Source organism: Triturus cristatus, chromosome 10, assembly GCF_964204655.1.
Source record: "Triturus cristatus chromosome 10, aTriCri1.1, whole genome shotgun sequence".
Lineage (NCBI taxonomy): Eukaryota > Metazoa > Chordata > Amphibia > Caudata > Salamandridae > Triturus > Triturus cristatus.
This window is the reverse complement of record NC_140593.1, coordinates 1,230,490,566-1,230,514,857: the sequence shown is the minus strand read 5'-3', so window position 1 is coordinate 1,230,514,857 and position 24,292 is coordinate 1,230,490,566. Positions and strand designations below refer to the sequence as shown.

The 24,292-nt window shown below is 47.9% G+C and overlaps 1 protein-coding gene across 1 annotated transcript in view; it reads left to right on the top strand.

Moving 5' to 3' along the window:
* Positions 1-24,292, top strand: part of LOC146797149 (deoxyribonuclease-1-like) — a 67,160-nt gene that overhangs the window by 1,585 nt on the left and 41,283 nt on the right. Inside the window, exons 2-6 of the mRNA XM_085629824.1 lie at positions 3,617-3,771; positions 6,341-6,429; positions 12,623-12,706; positions 14,679-14,794; positions 24,083-24,195. Of these exons, the coding sequence (XP_085485950.1) occupies positions 3,625-3,771; positions 6,341-6,429; positions 12,623-12,706; positions 14,679-14,794; positions 24,083-24,195 (549 nt within the window). The 5' untranslated portion in view covers positions 3,617-3,624. The remainder of the gene's footprint in view (positions 1-3,616; positions 3,772-6,340; positions 6,430-12,622; positions 12,707-14,678; positions 14,795-24,082; positions 24,196-24,292) is intronic.

Genomic DNA, 24,292 nt, shown 5'->3' with positions numbered 1-24,292 from the left:
TCTCAGCACATTAAACCCACACTGATGCCAGTGTTGGATTTATTACAAAATGCACTCAGATGCCCTCTGAAAAACGAGCAGCTTGTAGTGTATTGGTCGACTGGTCCCAGCCAGCCAGCCAGCCAGCCAGCCACCACCAGACAGGTTTCTGACCTCATCAGGTGGGAGCCTTTGTGCTCTCGCGGGTCAGGAACAAAGCCTGCTCTGGGCGGAGGTGCTTCACACCTCCCCCTGGAAGGAACAACGGCACTTGGCGGTGGGCCTAAAAGGCTCCCACCTTGTGATGTGCTGATTTGTGCAGCTCCAAGAAGTGGCGATGCCCGCCCCCCAGTCCTCGCCCAAGTTTTGGCAACAGGACAGGCAGAAAAATTAGTACGCCGAGTAGGAGTGTCCACCAGGGTTGCCAGGACCTGAGGTGAACCTCTCTTAGAAATTCTCCATCTTGAATTGGAGAATTAGGTCGAATAGGAACAGGGCTGTGCCCCTCTCCCAAGGGAGGGGGCACCCAAAGAGTGGAGTCACTCTAGTGGACATTAGCTATGGCTACCACCCTGACCCCATTAATGCTCTTAAATTTAGCATTCAAGGGCTCCCCTGAACCTCGTTCCTCAGATCCAATGCCCTACGAAGAAGGACAGAGGAGCCCTGCTGCAGTGGAGAAGAAGGTGATGACTGACTTGGCCCCAGCCCTACCGGCCTGTCTCCTCCTCCAGCAGCCCTGCTTCAAGAATCTGGTGTGACCCTCAGCTAGCAACCTCCTTCAACAAAGACTCTTGTCTCCCGTGGACACTGGATTTGTTCAGCAAGAAACCAACACAAATACTCCGGATCCAGGCGGATCCGTGACACTTGCACCACTCTGCACCCGATGCCCACGACCCGAGTCCAGATGGCTCACTGACCCAATGAAGTCTCCTCTCCGATCATGACCTGCTATCCAGCATTGAACAACCCCTTCTGACCTCTCTCAGTGGCGTAGCTAGCCCTTGTGCCGCCCACGGTGGTCACTGCATTTGCCGAACCCCGGCAGCAATGTGAAAGAGCGGGAGATGCTGGCGGATTTTGCTTTGTGCCACCTGGGGTTGACCGTACCCCCCCTACTATGCCACTGACCTCCCCCACGACGCCTTCAGCCTCAACCTGAAGGGTCCCCCCAACCATAACAGGAGCTGGTGAGAAAACCCGACGCCTAAAGACACCCTTGCACCAAGACCTTTGTGTGCCACACTGACAGTGTCCCAGCATCCCCCACTACCAAACTTACCTCCCCTGTCATAGGATCCCTTCAGCTAGCCTTCGTTACGGAGCTTGTAATAATTTCCCCCAACCGAGGATCTCCATTGGTTCCAACAGGGCACCCAATGCCTCCTTTACACTCAGCACCCCGCCCACCCTTGTACCGCTGGTGGTGAAGTCCCAGTGCGTTTTGGTGGCCCCTCCAGTGCTGATCTTAACCCTCATGGCCTGTGTCCCTGAACCGCAGGTACTTACCTGTAACCGGTACCTCTTCGAGGTGCCACCAGCCTCCATGGGATAACATTAGCCCCAGTGACCTCTGCACCCGGCTGCCCCAGTGCCGCTGGTAGTGCAGTACCTGCCTTGGTCCGACCCTCCCCAGTGTTGACCAACAGCCATGGAGACAAACTCAAAACTGCTTATTGACTTGTAAGTTACTCACCTGTATTTTTCCCCATAGGATTGCATTGGTCTCTCCCTGTATTGTACTATGTACTGTATTGTACTATATACCTGAAAACAAAGTCTCTTTTTCTGTACTGAAACAGTTTGCGCATAGGTAAAGTATTGTTTGATGCTAAACAAACCTGTTGCCAGCAATTTGAAAGTATTGCATAAAAGACTACTTACCTGTAACTGAGTTGCACTTGGTTCCTAAAATAAAAGTAACTAAAGTAATATTTTTCCACAAACGTTGGCCTGGATTCGGTCATTGAGTGCGTGTTCCTGCCTTGTATGAGTTTGTTCACCAAATGTATTCACACTACCCTCAGTTAAGCCTAACTGCTCAGCCCAGCTACTACTAAATTGAGAGTAAGGTATTATCTACTTTTACCTCTGGACTCTGTGCACACTATACCTCTTTTTGGTATAGTATATACAGAGCCAGCTTCCTACAGATGTCATGACTCATGTAATATGTGGGCTAATTAGTAGTGCATGGTGAGGGCCTGAGTTATCGTTACCTTATGGCACGAGTTATAGGGTAATTCCGTTCAGCGGTTCGGGCTGTAGTCATGTCTTACATCCCTATGGGAAATTGCATGGGGAAAACGTGTTTTGGGACTCCCCTTTTTTCTCGGTTCCCACTTGACTAATCACCCTAAAACTCTGCAGACAGCAGCTGAAGTGACTGGCAAACTAGTCTCGGAAATGTTGTGAAAATTCGTCAAATGGCGTCAAAGTAATTAGCAAAACAAAAATTGCTTTTCCTGTGGAAACTAGGTCCAACTATACCTACTGACGACTGCCAGTAGGTAATATATATATATATATATGTATTTTTTATGCGTGTGCATGGCCTTTGCACCTTTGCACGTCTCATCTGCCTTCCTGTTGGCAGGCCTCTCCTTGCCTCTGCATCCTTGGTTCTGCCCACCTCTCCAGGTTGGCGCGGGCCATGCGTGGCGATTCACGTTACCAATATCACTAGGCAGAAATGACATGATGGAACTAACAAAAGATGAGCTCAGATCGTCCGTCAAACATGACATGTGACTTACTGAGACTCTAACAGGCAGAGACCTGTCAATAAAGCAGACACTAGTCTGGGTTCGCCACACCCTTTGGGGTTCGGGCTGAAGAGGTATTATGCATCACATTTGTACTAGTGACCAGTGAAAACATATATGCACACTGACCAAGAAGTGCAAAAACATTCAGTTTCAGCATTCATTGTGTTTTTCATTGGTTGCACAGTGCAAGTGTTTATGCAGTGATAGGTGGGTGCAAACAATGCATTGTTAACCAGTGTGGCTGCACTCGCATATTGCACCCGTCGCCGAAGTGATGCACTATGGTACATGCGGTCCTTTGTGAACGTATCATTTTCTTTGTTTTCATGCCCATTACTAGTTGTCAGAGGAAAGCACATTGTTCTGCATGGGTGCACATTTGTGAAAGTGGCCCGATGCTTTTATTCTGTGGGAGACACTAAACTGCCTTTTGATTAGGTTTGTGCTATAGAAATACCACATAAATGCATACCACATACATGCAAACATACCACTGACATACATACACATACATACATACCACATACATACAAACCTCGTATATCTGAAGGTGGACGGCGGCAGACTCCAGGCTTGAGTCGCAGGCTGGGAGATCAAAGAGAGTCTGTGATTCTAGAAAAGGAGGTGTATTCCAGGCATGGCTGGTTCCGCAGCACACAGGGCTCTCATTGTGTGGCACTGCCCGCTGCTGCCCGCAGAGGCACCTCACAGCATTGTGCTTCCAGCACTTTCCATGGCCTGAAGGGCATTCACAGTAGCTTTAGCACACACAATGCATCTCTTCTGTACTGGGAGGTGGAGGGAAGAGAGACTGTTGCCGTCTGCCAACAGGACATCTCACTGTGCCCTCTCTCTGCCATCCTCAGCTGGCACCATGGCACCTGCCACCTTCTGGGTCCTTCTTCTTGTCGCCACCTCATTCTCCTGCACCGGCCATGCCTTCAAGGTCGCCTCCTTCAACATCGCCAGGTTCAGCATGTCCAAGGTGACGGACACCGTTGTGCGGGACCGCCTGGTTCAGGTGAGACTTACCACCCACGGGCAAGGGAGGCGGGCAGAGAAATCTGGGGACGTTTTTAATCCTTATTTCATTTTAGAGCTTTTGATACAGAGCCGCAAGATCCCGACGAGTGAGAGAGCGCTTTAGAGCGAAGGGGAAGAGGTGTCATAGGATCTGAACCTGTCCATCGTCTGCAGGTGGAAGACATGAGGCATAATATATACAGTAGTGAGGCAAGGGACTGCTAGAGACATCTGAGGTTGGCATCAGGGTAACCCACAGGTATTTAAACTCTGTAACATTTGTGGTCAGTGACTGATCATATACAGAGAACAGCAGTACAAGAGTAAGGTGCATGACTGAACATATCTACAGAGCAGCAGTGCAGGAGTAAAGTACATGAATGGACATACACGGAGAGCAGGCTTACAAGATATACATTTGTAACAAGCAGTGGCTGTGAGTAAGATGAAGGGCGAGGCTGTGGTTAGTACATGAAGGAGGCATGGAGCTCACTTGAACGGCTGTGGTGATAAGAATTACAAGGTAGTAGCCAGAATATTCAAATACCCGCCACTTTGCACCAAAGCTCTGATGGCACCAAGAAAGTGAAGCAAGTGAGCCTGGCCCGCCTTAGAAGAGCTCCCTTATCACTTCCATCCAAACATCTATCCATGCGTCCTTTCACCCTTCCATTCACCCATGAATATCTATGTTTTCACTTTTGCATTCTGTCATTCACTCATTTATCCATCATTCAGTCTGACACCATCCCATCCATCCTTCACTCGTTCATCCTTTTACCCATACATCCTTTTACCTGTTCACCCATGACCCATGCATCCTTTCACCCATTCACCCACCCACACATCCTTTCACCCATCCATGTATCCTTTCACCCATCTACCGATTCACTCATGCATCCTTGCACCTATCCACCCATCCATGCATCCTTTCACCCATTGGCCCTCCTATGTATCCTTTCAACCATCTATCCTTTTAAACATCCTTTCACTCACCTACACATTCCGTCACCCATCCACCCTTTCACCCATTGTTTCACCCACCCACGCATCTACCCTTTCACCCACACATCCTTTCCCACACAACATAACCTCCCGGCATTCCCCTGACTGTACTTTTAAAAAGAACACCCACTTGGTACCCTGTCCCTCACCCCAGCAGCCTCATCACCCTCCTTAACGCCCTCTCCACCCTCAAGCACACAGAAGGTACCTGCCATCTTTGTACCGCCCATAAAGACATCCTCCCTCCTTCCACCCCAACTCAGCACCTGGCTTCATACCACCCTCACAAGGCTTTGATTCCTCCCTCCTCCAACCACCCTAACGCATGACGTCCAGCCACCCTCTCCCACCAAACACTGCATTTCCGCCTCACCGTATACCCCACACTCACCGCTCGCCATCAAGCAAAGAGGCAGTGCTGTGTTAAAAGCAGGGCTACTGGAATGATGCGATTATGCGGTGATTTACACATAGCTATAGATTTACCGCATTTGCCACTTAATCCATTATCTGCCGCATAATCTGCAGATTTTAACAAAAAAAAATGTTTCAGTTCAAATGGTTTAAAAGTTACTAAAAAGCAGCAAAATGTGTTGCCGCACAGTGGAAAGTCCTCTGCAAAGGTTTACTGGTCGCCTTTCTTTAGTTTATTGCTATATTTGAGTGCTAAACTGGTACTAAAGAGGTGCAGACAGTGTTAACAAGTTTTACAATGGCAAAATTATATAGTAATATTATCACAAAATGTGCAGCATAATTTGCCTTTTCTTGCTGCATAATTTGTCCCTGCCCTGCCACATAATTCCAGTGGCCCTAGTTTAAAGGGAGGCGGCGATTCACATTTCCCCATCACTCTGGGGTCAAGAGACCCGAGAGAGGCGGGAGAGACGGTCAGTTGCCAACGGCCATTGACTCCCTCTCTCAGCTCTCTGCAGGCCCCTGGCAGGCTGCAGGCCCCGGGCAGGCTGCAGACCCCGGGTAGGCTGCAGACCCCGAGCAGGCTGCAGGCCCAGGGCAGGCTGCAGGCCCCGGGCAGGCTGCAGACCCTGGACAGGCTGCAGGCCCAGGGCAGGCTGCAGGCCCCGGGCAGACTGCAGACCCTGGACAGGCTGCAGGCCCCGGGCAGGCTGTAGACCCCGGGCAGGCTTCCGTCCTGGGCAGGTTGCAGGCCCCGGGCAGGCTGCAGACCCCGGGCAGGCTGCAGGCCCTGGGCAGGTTGCAGGCCCGGGCAGGCTGCAGACCCCGGGCAGGCTGCAGGCCCCAGGCAGGTTGCAGGCCCGGGCAGGCTGCAGACCGGCAATCACTGGGGCGCAGGCTTAGGTGCTCTGACGAGCACAGAAAACAAACCTTATTTCACTGCTCTGATGTTAGACAGGACCGGACTGGCCGTAGCGGGCACCAGGGCCTGATGGGTAGGGGGGTGGTCGGTTTTGGACCGGTGGGGGCCGTTTTTTTGTTCCTGGGGGCATGCTTGTGTGCACAAGGAGGGGCACAAGGGGCTGTAGTTGAGCATTTTCGCACCGTGCAGCATAACTGTCTGGACCCCCCTCTCTCTCCCTCAGATCCTGCGGCGCTATGAGCTGATCAGCATCCAGGAGGTGATGAGCAAAGATAACGAGGCCATCATCAGCCTGGTCCGAGAGCTCAGCCAGTGAGTACCACCCCCCCCACCCCTGCTCCCCTGTGTTCTCTGGCCTGCAATACTAGGGTATGCGAACCCGACGATTCTTCATCGATACCGACATTTGACAGCTGTTTTTAAAACTCGTATTTTTATATTACTTTGGTCATCCTAACTACTTATTCTGTATATGTATGGTATGTATGTCCTGCTTTTATGATTATATTTGTAATCAAATAAAGTTACCTATTCACCTGTCCTTCGCTCCCTCCACCTTCGAGCAGGGGCTGTGCAGCCTAGAAAGGGCCCGCTGCCCTCCTCTGATCCTCCGGCACCCTGGGCAGAGCCTACCACCCCCATCCCCCGCACCCTGGGCAGAGCCTACCAACCCCCCATCCCCCGCACCCTGGGCAGAGCCTACCACCCCCCCATCCCCCCGCACCCTAAGAAGGGCCCGCTGCCCTCCTCTGATCCTCCAGCACCCTGGGCAGAGCCTACCACCCCCATCCCCCGCACCCTGGGCAGAGCCAACCACCCCTCCATCCCCCCGCACCCTAAGAAGGGCCCGCTGCCCTCCTCTGATCCTCCAGCACCCTGGGCAGAGCCTACCACCCCCCCAACCCCCCGCACCCTGGGCAGAGCCTACCACCCCCCATCCCCTGCACCCAGGGCAGAGCCTACGACCCTCCCATCCCCTGCACCCTGGGCAGAGCCTACCAACCCCCCATCCCCCGCACCCTGGGCAGAGCCTACCACCCCCCATCCCCCCACACCCTGGGCAGAGCCTACCACCCCCCATCCCCCACACCCTGGGCAGAGCCTACCAACCCCCATCCCCCCGCACCCTAAGAAGGGCCCGCTGCCCTCCTCTGATCCTCCAGCACCCTGGGCAGAGCCTACCACCCCCCCATCCCCTGCACCCTGGGTGGAGTCTACCACACCCCCATCCCCCGCACCCTAAGAAGGTCCCGCTACCCTCCTCTGATCCTCCTGCACCCTGGGCAGAGCCTACCACCCCCCATCCCCCCGCACCCTGGGCAGAGCCTACCACCCCCCATCCCCCCGCACCCTGGGCAGAGCCTACCACCCCCATCCCCCCGCACCTACCACCCCCATCCCCCTGCACCCTGGGCAGAGCCTACCACATTCTTCTACCCCGTCCCGTTCCCCCGCACCCTGGGTAGGCTGACCCTCTTTGGATTGGTGGGCATCAGCGCTTCCACCTTCATCAGGTGCGTCCGAACGATGAGTAGGCGCGTCACACCCCTGAGGTCCGTGGGCAGCATCCTCAGGACCCCTCACCTTCTGGAGGGCCTTGGGCACGGGCTCAGAGACAGGCAGGGACTTACACATTCCTCTAATCTCTCTGCACCCTCAGCAGTGTTTCCTCTTCCTCTTCCTCTGATCACCCTTCCCCCTTGCAAATGATCCTTGACCACACCTCTAATCTCTCTTCTTTCTTGTCTGGATTTACTCATTCCTCTGATCTCTCTGCACCCTCACCTGGGTTCTTTCCTCATTCCTCTGATCTCTTTTGCCCTTGTAAATAATAGTTACAGAATCCTCTACTCTCTCTGCACTCTCAGCAGGGTTTCTTCCTCATCCCTCAGATCTCTCTGCCCACTTGCAAGGGACCCTTAAACCGTCCTCTAATCTCTCTGCACTCTCAGCAGGGTTTCCTCATTCCTCTGATCTCGCTGACTCTCACCAGGGTTCTTTCCTCATCCCTCTGATCTCTCTTCCCCCTTGCAAAGGTTAGTTACAGAATCCTCTAATCTTTCTGTACCCTCACCAGGGTTCCTTCCTCATTCCTCTGATCTCGCTGACTCTCACCAGGGTTCTTTCCTCATTCCTCTGATCTCGCTGACTCTCATCAGGGTTCTTTCCTCATTCCTCTGATCGCGCTGACTCTCATCAGGGTTCTTTCCTCATTCCTCTGATCTTGCTGACTCTCATCAGGGTTCTTTCCTCATTCCTCTGATCTCGCTGACTCTCATCAGGGTTCTTTCCTCATTCCTCTGATCTCGCTGACTCTCATCAGGGTTCTTTCCTCATTCCTCTGATCTCGCTGACTCTCATCAGGGTTCTTTCCTCATTCCTCTGATCTCGCTGACTCTCACCAGTGTTCTTTCCTCATTCCTTTGATTTCTATTCCCCCTTGCAAAGGTTAGTTACAGAATCCTCTAATCTTTCTGTACCCTCACCAGGGTTTCTTCCTTATTTCTCTGATCTCCCTGCACTTTTACCAGGTTTCCTTCCTCATTTCTCTGATCTCGCTGACTCTCATCAGGGTTCTTTCCTCATTCCTCTGATCTCGCTGGCTCTTATCAGGGTTCTTTCCTCATTCCTCTGATCTCGCTGACTCTCATCAGAGTTCTTTCCTCATTCCTCTGATCTCGCTGACTCTCATCAGGGTTCTTTCCTCATTCCTCTGATCTCGCTGACTCTCACCAGGGTTCTTTCCTCATTCCTCTGATCTCGCTGACTCTCATCAGGGTTCTTTCCTCATTCCTCTGATCTCGCTGACTCTCATCAGGGTTCTTTCCTCATTCCTCTGATCTCGCTGACTCTCATCAGGGTTCTTTCCTCATTCCTCTGATCTCGCTGACTCTCATCAGGGTTCTTTCCTCATTCCTCTGATCTCGCTGACTCTCACCAGTGTTCTTTCCTCATTCCTTTGATTTCTATTCCCCCTTGCAAAGGTTAGTTACAGAATCCTCTAATCTTTCTGTACCCTCACCAGGGTTTCTTCCTTATTTCTCTGATCTCCCTGCACTTTTACCAGGTTTCCTTCCTCATTTCTCTGATCTCGCTGACTCTCATCAGGGTTCTTTCCTCATTCCTCTGATCTCGCTGGCTCTTATCAGGGTTCTTTCCTCATTCCTCTGATCTCGCTGACTCTCATCAGAGTTCTTTCCTCATTCCTCTGATCTCGCTGACTCTCATCAGGGTTCTTTCCTCATTCCTCTGATCTCGCTGACTCTCACCAGGGTTCTTTCCTCATTCCTCTGATCTCGCTGACTCTCACCAGGGTTCTTTCCTCATTCCTCTGATCTCGCTGACTCTCATCAGGGTTCTTTCCTCATTCCTCTGATCTCGCTGACTCTCATCAGGGTTCTTTCCTCATTCCTCTGATCTCGCTGACTCTCATCAGGGTTCTTTCCTCATTCCTCTGATCGCGCTGACTCTCATCAGGGTTCTTTCCTCATTCCTCTGATCTCGCTGACTCTCGGGTTCTTTCCTCATTCCTCTGATCTCGCTGACTCTCATCAGGGTTCTTTCCTCATTCCTCTGATCTCGCTGACTCTCATCAGGGTTCTTTCCTCATTCCTCTGATCTCGCTGACTCTCATCAGGGTTCTTTCCTCATTCCTCTGATCTCGCTGACTCTCGGGTTCTTTCCTCATTCCTCTGATCGCGCTGACTCTCATCAGGGTTCTTTCCTCATTCCTCTGATCTCGCTGACTCTCGGGTTCTTTCCTCATTCCTCTGATCTCGCTGACTCTCACCATTGTTCTTTCCTCATTCCTTTGATTTCTATTCCCCCTTGCAAAGGGTAGTTACAGAATCCTCTAATCTTTCTTTACCCTCACCAGGTTTCCTTCCTCATTCCTCTGATCTCGCTGACTCTCATCAGGGTTCTTTCCTCATTCCTCTGATCTCGCTGACTCTTATCAGGGTTCTTTCCTCATTCCTCTGATGTCAGCACCATTGGCAGGGTTCCTTTCACTTACTCTCTTCTCACCACACCCTTGTCAGAGCTCTTTACACATTCCTCTGTTCCATCTGGCCCCCAGCCAGGTGTAGCCACTCCTGGTTGTCTGTTTGTTACCAGCTGTCCTGGTTTGAAGCAGTCCGGTGCACATTCAAAAGCAGGCAAAAGTTCCACATGTGACACGGCATCGCTAACACTGCTGTTTTGTTTGAAATCTGGCACCTTAACAGAAGAGGATGTACCCTTTAACTCGCAAATGGGGCTGGGGTAACAAGCGTATCAAGAAAACAGCAAAATGGCCCCCTAGGCACAAAGCAAATTTGTGCCAGCAGTTAATAATGAATTAATTAGTCATAAGGAGAGCATTTTTACAAAAATATTTCATATCTTTCAGAAAACCATCTATCTATCTATCTATCTATCTATCTATCTATCTATCTATCTATCTATCTATCTATCTATCTATCTATCTATCTATCTATCTATCTATCTATCTATCTATCTAGATGGTTTTCAGAAAGATATGAAATATTGTTTGTACAATTATGTATGTATAGACACCGCCCTTTAACTTAAATTATTGCAACAAGAGAAACAATAAGTACTTCGCTATAATTGGAAACACAAAAAGAAGGGGATTAAACATCAAGGGCAAAAGGCTCTATTCACTCCATCAAAGAAGACAAAGCCATAGGAGGAAGTTCTCAGCGAAAATCAACCTCTTTGAAGTCAAAATGAATCAACGTTTTGGTTCCATTCACCCACTCTATAGGGCCTTCCTCGGGACTGAGCAAGGGCCAATATATGTTCTAGCAGGCGGTTGCATTAATGACACACATTATTTATACAAATATAATCACCCTTGCTCAGTCCTGAGGATGGCCCTATAGGGAGGGTGAAGAGACCGAAACGTCGATTCATTTTGACATCAAAGCGGTTGATTTTTGCTGACAATTTCCTCCTGTGTCTTCGTCTTCTTTGATGGACTCTGAGTAAATAGGCTTTTGCCCTTAATGTTTACTTCCCTTTAGGTCCCTATTGTAATGATGTATTCATTGTTTCTCTTGTTCCAATAATTCATGTGAAATGGTTGAAGGGCAGGGTCCACTTATAAGGTTGTATTAAGGCATATATATCTATATCTTTTATGGTTTACAGAAAAATATTAATTAATTAACTAGAATCTCATGGTACAAATTTACTTTCTATATAATCATTTATTGCCATGGGGGCCATTTTGCTATTGTCTTGTTATTTGAAGTTTACAGCAAATCATTTAATTAGTACTTGTTCTGCTGGTAATGGACACGTTTCTCTGCCTATAGAGACCTATTGTTATCCAGCTTCTGATGTTTATTTAGACCTATCTTTCCCCTGCTTATGAGAGTTCTTTTTGTATGACCACTTCCTGTTCCTCTCACTCCCAGGAAGTTGTTACTGTCCTGTGGGGGTTGGATGACCTTTAGCCTTTGAACCTACCCCCCTCTCAACAAGGGAACTACCAGGAAGTGAAACTGACTTTAAAACAAAACACATCATAAGCACTTTGCAAGTAGAGACAATGCTCAAAGTTCCCTGGTGCCAAGGCGCACATGCGGGTATCTGCATTATTAACATAGCATTTATTTATGCCACCTGGTGCCAGGCCCCACGTGATGGTAGCTGTTTTACTAACACAGCATTAACTCATGCAACAGGTCCAGGCCTCCATCTTTGGTTGCTGGAGGGTTGAGGGACAGGTTCACAAACTGCACTTTGTAGAACATTTAGCAGTAATGCACTATTTCTATTCATGTTCAACAAAATGCTGTTCGCTAACCTACAAGCAGAAGTCTCCGCCCCTGATGTGGAGGTCTCCGTGATGTGTGTGGAATGTAAAATACAGTTGTAAAGTCGCTGGTAGTAAATTTATGGTGGTGCGCTACGATGATGCTGGCACCGCATGCTAAACTGAGGTGGTGGAGATATGTAAGCCTGCAATTTGAGGTAACTTTACACTTGGAAATGATGAATAGCAAAAAGTGGTAAAGTTACTACAAAGTGTGAGAGTAAGTTTACTAGTGAGTGAATCTGCATGTGTAAATAGTGCCCTTTGTTAATAGTGCCCTTTGTAAATAGTGCCCTTTATTAATAGTGCCCTTTGTTTGGAGGTTTTCTATATTTAATCTAAGATAAGTTTCCTACCATACAATATCTCAGTGGAAGGCCCCTCACCCCCGCTGGAGTCACTTAACTCATTTCCTTGCCAAGTCTCGATACACAACCCCTAAACGGTCTCCAGCTTTGCCCTTGTTCACCAACTCATGATGCCCTGTTGTGCACTTTTGACATGTGCCCATTTTGTATTAGGTTGAGGGCAGCACTACAAATGGGTGATGATGTAGTTTGGCCAACATTGGTCTGAGTGTAAAACCCCTTCTACGTACTGCAGCAACAGTGACAAAAACCCATGACTGTATAAAACTGATGTATTAAACCACCTTATGTGCTGTCTGCGCTTTGCTTCCAGAGCAACCGGCCTACCTTACAACGTACTGGTGTCCGACTATCTGGGGCGTAGCACCTACCGGGAGAAATACGCCTATGTCTACAGGTAAGAAGGGACTGTATTTGGGGATTTGTGTAGAATGCCACAGAAAGTGGCAGCTGAGTAAAAGCCGTACAGTTGATGGCGGTTTTGCATCTGACCACACAGTATGTCAGTGGTGGAGCGGAGATGTGGTGCCAGTGGTCTAGAGGTAAGTCCTGGAGTTGGTCCCGTTGTCCCCACGTGTATTTCCCATTCGCTGGCCTTGTCTCAGCAGGCACCAATCACAATATCACAGGCCGAGTTAGACTGTAATCATGGACAAGCAACCACACAGGGTTAGGGTTTCCATAAATCAGCAGTAAAATGATGTGAAGTTCCTTTCCATGCAAGGTAACTAATTACTTAAAAGTAGTTTAAATATATTTTAATAAAAGTGAATGTTACATTAATATATAAATTCAAAAATACTGTTAAATTAATTAACAAATAAAGATGTTTTATTTATGTATTTTTAACGTTAAATTATATTTATTTATATTTTTAACTATTTCAAATACTTTATTCTAATTTAACATTCCTTCCTATGGGTTTTATTTTAGATCTATATGTCTATTATTTTCTATGGGAGGTGTTGCAGTACCAGTGGTTGGCCATGTGGGGTGCTGCACCTACTCCTGTTTCCTCTTGGCAGTAGTATAAGCTACTCTTGTAAATTTGTCTTCACCATTTTTTTCAGGGAACTGAGACTTTACAATGATAGTTTTGTGAATCGCCAAAAGTGGTAAATTTACTCAAAACTGTAAAAGTAAATTACACTTGAAAATTACTCACAAGTGTAACTTACCTTTGTGATTACACACATCGTAGAGGACCAAGTGAGTGAGTTAGACACACTTGTAGTGAGTGCTAAGACCCGCAGTCATACAAGTGGAAGAGCATTGTTATCTGTTAATTAAAGGGGTAAATAGCTGTGCTGTAACACCACTTGTTCAATGAACGCACATTGAATATGTTGGATTAATACAAATATGTTGAATAGAGACAGACATATTAATACATACACTCAGCAGTGTTAAAAGATGCCATAAAACTGGGGGCCCTGTTTACAAATAAATGGGAAAAAGTGTAGAACTGGTGGTGCACGGGACTTGTAAATAACCCCGTGTTTTATGAATGTCCCGCATTTGGTTAAAATGTGCGCCTCTCTTGTCACTAGATCCGTGAGTCTAATGCGGCTGCCATCTTCCTCTGCCTTTCATCTAGAATAAACCAGTATTTACGTGAATGGCTAGCTAATACTTTTTGTAAAAAAATTGTACTTTTTTAGAGAGCTTAAAGTTACTCATACAGTATTTAAATGCTCTAAAAGATAGATTGCTCATTGTTTTAATGTATTTATTTATGCATTTTTATATAGCACAAACTTTACCGAAGGTGTCAGAGTGCTTTACAATAGAACCAGTTACATTACATAAGGACTTCAGAGTACATGGATTACATAAAAGATACAAACAGATAAACTCTAAACTCACATAAGAAGTGTAGTAAGTACAAACGTCTACTACAGATACTAGTGGTTTGAGTTACCTACACACAAGTTGCAAATTCACTCAAGTTACATTTTAGGAGAAGCTGAAGCGATTAGGGTTGGACAAATATTTTAATCTTTAATCCGGTTTATATTTCTACAGACTGTGAGCCATAATACAGGCCTGTCCATGAAAGCTACAGGCCAGGGCCAGACTGACTACCGGGCGTTTTGGAATGCTGCTGGGCTGGGGGCTGATTTCGTTGATGGGGACCTGCGTGTACTGAATGAAATTCGTTTTGCTTTAGTTATTTCAAAGTACACGCAGTTCTCCATGAACTAAATCAGCCCCCACCGCAGTGAAATCAGCCCCCTGCTCAGCAGAATTCCAAAACGCCAGGTAGTCAGTCCTGCCCTGCTACAGGCTGATGGTCAACCTCTGTTCTAACCTTTACCAGCTGCACTTGTGCGAGCCTCAGCCTATTTCCCGCCTTTTTTCCTGCACAGAGAGGACATCTTGAAACCCACAGAGTGGTACCACTATGATGACGGCTGTGAGAACTGCGGCACGGACATCTTTATCCGCGAGCCTTTCATTGCACGCTTCTCCTCTCTGTCCACGGGTAAGAATTGGTTGGTTCATGCCCCCGCTCATGACAAGGCACCATTTATGTACCTCTAATTGAGAGGACCATGACACGTGGCAGCGCAAGACCGGGGACACTATATATTTGTTGCAGTTTTATGGTGCTTCTGAAAAACTGTTTGGGCTGGGATGAAGTCAGTCAGTTGTGAGTGACTCCTTCTGAACCACGTGAGCCTCTCGGAGATACCAGCCTATCAGAAGGGCTTGTCACCTCACTCATGACTGACTCCAACCCAGCCCTATCAATGTTTCATCTAAAGACCAGTCCAGCTCTGCAATGGAAGTCTGATAGAGGAATCTAAGAGACGAAAACAGCAGAGATAGCTCCCCCCTCCAAGAAGGCAATGAACTCCGCAGGTCATTTAGTGGCCTCAGTTGCCCTTTTCTAGACCCTTTTGTCTAAAGTAGAAGGAAGCAGAAACCCTGCGATCCAACAAGCCCTGACCAGCTACGACACACAGCTCTGGCAAGGAAAGAGCGAGGGGTGGAAGTACGTTGTTTGATGGACTGTCCGCCTAACAATGGCTGGAGAGAGGAGTCTGTGTTCTGAAAGTTGGCAGTGCAACACTGAAAGATTCTGAAGAATTCCAGTGAAATTTATGGAGAAGTAGCATGGTGGCAGCCATCTTGGAGTGGAGTTGGAAATCTTCATCATCCTGGGTTGGAAAGAGTTCCTGGATACCTCATTGCAGTGACACGTGCACAAGGGGCCCTGGAACACAGAGGTCATAAAATATACTCCTGGGTCTCGCTCACTGTCACTTAGACTTTTGACCAATTATTTCCAACACAAGGAAAAGCCAAAGTCATCCGAGACCAGTGACCAAACTGATCTGTAAAAACCTGGGTGGTGAATGGTCTGTAGAGTCTTCTGCAACCCAGGAGCATACACATGAACACCCCAAGCACAGAGCTCCATAACAGACATCTTTATTCCTCAGCATACAACCACACACGGCATGCATTGCGTCCTAACTTTTATAACCACTCCATTACACCACCTGTTGTCGGATGGGGTGTATTTGTTTTGATAAGATGGGGATAGCTTTATTCACCACCACCAAAGGCAGCCCCTAATGACATATGTTTTTAAATGTTTCTGTTCTTTGAAACAGCCCAGCATCTGGGTTAAGAAAACTGGCATGAAGGCTTCGAGTCTGATTACGAGTCACTCAAAGTGGTATCCATGGTTGGCTACTGCTGTGTCCGATCACCAGAGGTCAGTGTCCCCGCACCGAGGATTATCAGGTGTGGCAACACCAGCGGCGACTGGTGACTTTTAAAAGTGGTGAGGCACGTGCAGCACGTAAAAGTAACATCACTTCTTAAGTACAGACGTGCTTACATTTGTATTGCACTGGTGGTCAGGGCCCATTCTATTTCTAGGTATGTTTCGTTTATATAGAATGCGCACCGATCACCTTTGCAACACAAATGTAATTTAAAAAAAAAGAAAGAAATATAAAGAAAAATATTCTTTCCTTGATGAGCTGAACTTCCGGACTCACTCTGCCAGGCAAAGATGTGCATGCTGGGCAATACTATCCTGGCCAATCCAAGCACTGCTTTCATGCTGCTTTAAACACCAAACAGCATGAGAGCAGCGCCAGGATTGGCTGGCTCAGGCAAACACAGCGCTCTGTCGAAGACTGATGGGGCCCTGTCGGAGCTCTTCCAGCTCCCACGTATCAGTGATTACAGAAGCCAGAACAGCACATGTCCGGCTGGCAACAGCAAAAACACGGCCAATCTGACATGCGCAGTTCATTAACATAGCCTCGGTCAATCATTGCTCTGTAGCCCCACCCCTACCCTACAGGAGCCAAAAGCATCGGGATATAGGGACTGTCTGTGGAGTAGTGGCTCGCACTAGGGGGTCAATGCCTCAACGCTCCTAAGGATGAGCCGCTGCTGGACAGCACCAGGCCTAGTTTTATCAGCTAAGAACTGACTGGTAAAATTGCTACAGTTTGGGTAGGGGCGGCAGACAGAAGCGTCCATCTGGTCCATGTCCAACCTCCTCTCCTGGGGCGAATTGTCTGCCCCTTAGATACCCACCCGCACCCAGACACTCAGGAAACCCCACATATATTCACCACTTGATTAAAGCTGATGGTAAGAGGCAGAACATAAAATGCCTCCGAGGAATTCTGCAGTAGAGGAATTCAAAGCCGAAATGGGTACTTCCAGGCCCAGCACTGCCAACTCGTAATCAGCCTTCGTGAGTTAGGCACTTACAACTGAAATTGTTTGGGCCACATCAGCTCTGCTCTTCATGCTTCTAAAATCGATGAATAGGTAACCATTACATTTAGTGATAGCAACACCTGTCATTATCCACCACTGGAGGCCACCCTTGCGTTGTTGTTTACATTAACCCCTTCAGTGCCCATGACGAGCTGGACTCGTCATGGGCTGCGGTGGCGCTGTGCCCATGACGAGTCCAGCTCGTCATGAACTCCGCCCGCTAATGAAAGGCGCGGCACTGGGCGGGGAAAGGGGCGGGCATGCAAGGGGTTAAATTAACCAGAGTTGAAGGAGGGATCAGAGCACGGCACCGCCTGGGAACAGTGATTGAAAACTGCAGTGCCTCCTGTGGTCACTGGAGGGCAGCCTTTCACTGTGTAACATTTATTTAACACGCCAGACGTTCCCGTGAATTCGTACACATATTCCTTCATTAACTTTTAGGTCTAGCTGGACAGGTATCTAAAGGATGTCTTGTTAGCCTCTTTAGACTATTCATACATTGGGTTTGGCTTAACGCCGTAGAGTTTTATCCTTTCAACGTCCGTTTTACCTATTTGGTGTATCATTCCGCCTCCCAGGAAGTTCTTTCATTGGAATGCATGAGGCACTATTTTAAATCTGAAAAGAACACTTAGTCATACATGCCAACATTTCAGAAGAGCAAAGTGGGAGATTTTTGAGAAAAAATCGGGAGAATGGGGCCTTGAATCGGGTTACTGTCATGTATGGGCTTTGGAAGTGGCTGCTGCAGAATCGGACATTTGAAACGCAAATGCAGTTTTTCTTACCTTTCAGAAGCATGGAGCGCAATGGCAGGCAGAGAGAGGGTGATGCAAGTGTTGTGCACTGGCCTGGCAGGTTGCTGGCAGTGCATACACCAACCCCCCCCCCCCCTTCATTGTGTGTGGAAACCCGGGCTGAAACAGCTTCCTGGGCACACCCACAGCTGCCCCGAGTACTTCACAGGTCTTTAAAAGACCTTTCGCTTGTTAATGAGGCTTTGTTGGTTTTTTACCCCTTCTAGAGCCCCCGCATCACCACTCTGAGTATTGCTGGAAGAATTAGCACGTTACACAATACCAAGCCCTGTCAGCCGAAACCCCGAGGAATCGGGTTTCTAGATGCTTGAATCGGGAGGCGGGAGACTAGCCTTGAAATCGGTAGTCTCCCGCCTGAATCGGGAGGGTTGGCATGTATGCTTAGTCATCATGCTTTTGGTCGTATTTAACTATCACCTAGAAGCCTTGCATGCAGCAAACAACCCTCGGTGCTGCCCTCCCAGTACTGGTAAAGCCAGTCCAGTACTGTGGTAAACAGCAGCAACCGTTACCTGTTGTAAGCGATTTACTGTTTCTCCTTGAATTTAAGTGATGTGTCAATTTGAGGTAAATAACAGAAACAGGATAATGTGCAAGTGGTAATGGAACAACTACAGGCAGAGCAAAGAGTAACAATGTAAGAACAAATGGATGTATTTTTTTAAAGAACCAAGGGGTATATTATCAACGGCCAGCGATAATTATCGCTGGCGGTGCTTAGCGATAATTTTGTTATCGCAGGCTATCTCTGGAATTTATTGCCCCTGGTAGCGTGTTATTAACAACGTGTTTCTCCAGGGTGATGAAAATTCCAGAGATAGCGAGGTTATCGCCGTTTTGCAGGTAACATCGCTGGTTTTCCAGCGATGTTCCCTGCAAAACGGCAATAACCTTGCTGATACGACCCACAGGGTCATATCAGCATAATCCACCCCCTATGTTAGGGATGGCTAAGTCAGGATTTTAGCAGATGTTAGTTTTTGGAGAAAACCGTGGTCCAGTCCTTTGAGGGATATCTGAGAATTACTCACTTACACTCCAATCCTTTGAGGGATATCTGAGAATTACTCGCTTACACTCCAATCCTTTGAGGGATATCTGAGAATTACTCACTTACACTCCAATCCTTCAAAGGGGTATCTGAGAATTACTCACTTACATTCCAATCATTTGCGGGGTATCTGAGAATTACTCACTTACTCACCAATCCTTTGAGGGAGTGTCTGAGAATTACTCACTTACGCACCATTGCTTCGAAGGATGTCTGAGAATTACTCCAATCCTTCAAAGGGGTATCTGAGAATTACTCACTTACACTCCAATCCTTTGCGGGGTATCTGAGAATTACTCACTTACACACCAATCCTTTGAGGGAGTGTCTGAGAATTACTCACTTACACACCAATCCTTCAAAGGATGTCTGAGAATTACTCACTTACACTCCAGTCCTTTGAGGAATATCTGAGAATTACTCACTTACACTCCAATCCTTTGCAGGGTATCTGAGAATTACTCACTTACAATCCAGTCCTTTGAGGGGTACCGGAGTATCTGTAGAACGGTTGATGTTTATTCATTTCTTGGATAGCATTCTTTTCATTAAAATATACACAGCCTGCACGTCTCTGTTTTTTGTCCTTTCCTCCCGGGGGGGGGGGGGGGGGGGCACATACGCCACTCACTGCACCTTTGCCCTACACTTTATTTACAAGTGAAATTGGGCTAAACTGAACCTGTTTGGGGGCGGGGGGGGGGGGCCTGTGGCACACTGGGACACATGGGTCTCTCTTATTCTTTGCTCGGTCGCACTGATCTCCCCTCTGGGCTCTCAGTCTGTAACCTGCATCATCCCTTGAGCAAGCAAAGGGCAGGTCCACCCCGTGGCAGCTATGAGGGAATACAGTGCCTCGGGCCTGAAGAACCAACTTCAGTGAGCTGAGGGTGTGGCTACTCTGTAGAAGCACTGGGGCACACTCACTGCTTTTGTCATGCACCATGGGCTGAGAGACACAGTTAATGGAATAGAAAAGAGAAAAGATGAAACTTGGAGGAAACAGAGAACAACCAATAGAACAAGCATTTGCAATGCAATAGGTCTTGCATTTACGAGAGTTTGAGCTATTGTCATTGTCAATGACAATCACTTTTATTTATGTGTTGTTTTTAAAACAGATAAATAAAAAGCATTGTTTTTTACAATGCTAATAGCTTAAACTCTTGCAAATGCGAGACATATTGCATTGCAAATGCGCTCTGTCCCCATGCTATAAAAATAATAATAAAGTGTTAGGCGAGAGTGTGTCCTGCAGCAGCAGGCAGGACAAAGCTATTTGAGACAATAGTGCTCAGAGGCTGTAATTAAAGCCTACAGAGTAACAGCACATGTAACAGGGGGTGTCGCCATGGGAGGTTACGAAATGAGAGAAGGCGGTGCCTAAGGAGGGACTACTAAGCCTATTGACCAATTAAAAGCCACAGTGTACAGAGGACAATAACACAAGCCAATGAAAAATATGGGCAGAAAGTGGGCGGAGCTGCAAGTCCCTACCTGACCACAGCATGCCTCGCAGAGCAGCAAATGCACTGCCCAGGCTCGACCTAAAAAGGATGTGGAATTGAGGCAGAGCTGCTGACTTTGGAATTGGGGAACTAGGTTCGAGCCTCGGCGTCGGCTCAGCATCCTGTGATTCTGGGCAAATGTCTTAATCTCCCTGTGCCTAAACACTGAATGTGACCTTGTGTAATGTAACTGGTTTTCTTGCAAAGCACTTCAACATCTTCCGGTCGAGCTTGTGTTCTATAAAATAGCAAATAAATAAATACAAATTGAGTATGAGAGAAAAGTGAGAAAGAAAAAGTAAGAAAGAGGAAAAAAGCTGGGTAGACAGAGAGAGAAAAGAAAGAACGTCGGAAGGAAGAGTGCTAGAAAAGAGAACAAAGAAAGGGTGAATGAAAGACTGAAGTAAGGAAGAACAGATACATTGATAGATGATGGATGATGATTGATGGATGGATGATGGATGGGTGGATGGATGATGGATGGATAGATGAAGGATAGGTGGATGAAGGGTGATGGATGGATGGATGAAGGATGATGGATGATGGATGGATGATGGATGGGTGGGTGGATGATGGATGGATGGATGAAGGATGATGGATGGATGGATGATGGATGGATGATGATTGGATGATGGATGGATGGATGAAGGATAGGTGGATGAAGGATGATGGATGGATGGATGGATGGATGAAGGATGATGGATGGATGATGGATGGATTATGGCTGATGGATGGATGGGTGGATGGATGATGGATGGATGATGGATGGACGGATGATGGATGGATGGATGGATGGGTGGATAGATGATGGATGGATGGATGGCTGGATAATGGATGGATGATGGGTGATGGATGGATGGATGATGGATGGATGGATAATGGATGGATGAAGGATGATGGATGATGGATGGATAAAGGATGATGGATGATGGATGGATGATGGATGGAAGATGGATTGATGATGGATTGATGATGGATGGATGGATGATGGATGGATGATGGATGATGGATGGATGATGGATGGATGACAGATGGATGGATGACAGATGGATGATGGATAGATGATGGATAGATGATGGATGGATGATGGGTGATCGATGTATGGGTGGATGGATGATGGATGGATGATTGATGGATTGATGGATGGATGGATGATGGATGGATGGATGGATGATGGATGGATGGATGGATGGATGGGTGGATGGCTGATGGATGGTAGGATGATGGATGGATGGATGGATGATGGATGAATGATGGGTGATGGATGGGTGGATGGATGATGGATGGATGGATGATGGATGGATGGATGATGGATGGATGATGGATGGATGGATAGATGGATGATGGATGGATGATGGGTGAGGGATGGGTGGATGGATGATGGATGGATAGATGATGGATGGGTGATGGATGGGTAGATAGATGATTGGATGGATGGATGGGTGGATGGATGATGGGTAGATGGATGATGGATGGATAATGGATGGATGGAACGATGGATGGATGATGGATAGATGGATGGATGATGGATGGATGGATGGGTGGATGGATGGATGAGTGGATAGATGATGGCTGGATGGATGGAGGATGGATGGATGGGTGGATAGATGATGGATGGGTGGATGGATGATGGATGGATGGGTGGATAGATGATGGATGGATGGATGGATGGATGGATGATGGATGGATGGATGATGGATGGGTGGATGGATGATGGATGGATGGGTGGATAGATGATGGATGGATGGATGATGGATTGATGGATGGATGGAAAGATGATGGAAGGATGGATGGATGAGTGAAAGGATGGGTGATGGATGGATGGACAGGCAGGTGGGTGAAAAGATAGATGTATAGATAGATGGAAGGAGAATGCATGGGTGAAGGGTTTTATTCCAAGGAAGGCCAGTTTTGCTCGCTCTGCCTGTTGATGTGATTAGAGGTTTGGTTCAAGTAGGGGGCATTGTCATTTTCTGGCTGATCCCTCCCTGGACCAATAGTCCATGGCATTCCTCCTGTAAGCAACTCCCTCCATGAGGTCCAAGGACTCAGCCTCAGAAAGAAGAGAAGTGTAAAACCAGTTTGTCACCATGGTAACAGCCCAACAGCAGTGTGGTACCCAGCCTTTCCACCAGAGGACACTAGAGCACCACAGATGGTCCACATTGGCCCAAGATTGTAACCAGAGTTCATATGGGCTGGAGTGAAGTCAGTTAGAAGACGTTGTCTCCTTGTGGGAAGTTTCCAGGACATTTCTGAATGTACGCAACACTCCGGCAGTGTGTGTGCTTCTCTAGCTGCTGTGTTGATGGCTCCGGAGAGACTTGTTATAGCGCCATCAGCCTCTTCACTGGAGCCAAGCACACAATGTCCTCTTGATGAAGGTTGGATCCCATCCGGAGGCCTCACTGGTCCTGGGCTCAAAGCCTCTCTGGCTGGTGCCACAGCAGACGGCTCCTGCTCCTAGCAGAGGTGTGCTCTGGTGTCGCTGTGAGCCTGGTTCACTGCTTGAACACCCTGTCCTAGAGCAGCAATCTCGCCGCTCTGCATGCGAAGTAGTCCTTCTTAACTTTCCAGCTTGTTTTCAAAGAAAGAGCTTGAATCAGGATCCATAAAATATTCAGTGCTTTGTTATGGGCAGTAAGTCCAGCCCAGGTTTAATAGAATTCTCATGATCTGCCCTACACCCTCCGCTTCCTCGTAGCCCCAGGTCAGGTCCTAGGAGTGCGCCTAGTACCACACTTGCGCCATTTTCATGCAAATATGCCCCCTGGTCTTACCACTGTGGTTTGTTTGTGATCCCAGGGGCATATTTACTAGAAAATGATGCAGTGTGACGCCTCAAGCCATCTTGCTGTGCCGCACTGCATGATTGGAAAAATGCAGGGATGCATCATGTTTACAGCAATATGACACATCCCTGTACTTTCTTCTGCGGTGTTGCACAATTGGCTGCCTAGCGCCAACACAGGCACCCTTGCCCCATGGTGCAAGGGTGCCTGCATTGCAGGGGGGATTGTTTATGCATAGGAAGGGAAACCTTCCTGCACAAAAAACAAGAATTAATGACGTTTTCCTCCTTCTATGTGTGCTGCAGAATGCAGCCCGCATAGAAAGAGCAAAAAAACAAGGAGAAATCATGGTATTTCTCCTTGTTGCGCCTCCCTCATGCCTCCTCTGGGGAGACATAAGATTGTGACGCATTCCCAGGTTTACGAAACCTTGTAAATCTGGGAATGCGTCAGATTGCATGGATGTTGTATGGGAACACCCACAGCAACACCCACGGAACGGACGCAGAGTGATGCGTGAAAAGAGGCCATATTTACAAGGCCTTGAAAAGTCACATAGGATATTTTTAGGTTACCTTGTAAATATGGGCCAGCACACTGCACCGCCGGAGTGTCATAAAAGTGACGTTCCGGTGGCGTTAATGTGCCGCTCAGGTGTTGTAAATATGCCCCTCAGTGTTCAGTTATCGTGCCCTTGTGTGTAATTTTTCCCTGTGTGCAGCTTGTGTGCAGTTGTCTTCCAGTTTGTATTTTTCCCCTGTGTGCAGCTTGTGTGTAGTTGTGTTCCTGTGTGTGTTTTGACCCTGGGTGCACCCCACCTCCAGAGTTACTTCTGTTTGTTTTCAGTGGTTAAGGATCTGGTTCTGGTGTCCATTCACACAAGTCCGGACTATGCTGTGCGTGAGGTGGATGCACTCTTCGATGTGTGGGAGGACGCGCAGCAGCGGCTACTCACTCAGGTAAGTGGTCACATGTCACTCACTCGGGTGAGCACCTAGCAGTCACTGTAGCCCTCCTTACATGGTGCAGCAGCGTCTCCTCACTCAAGTGGGAGCT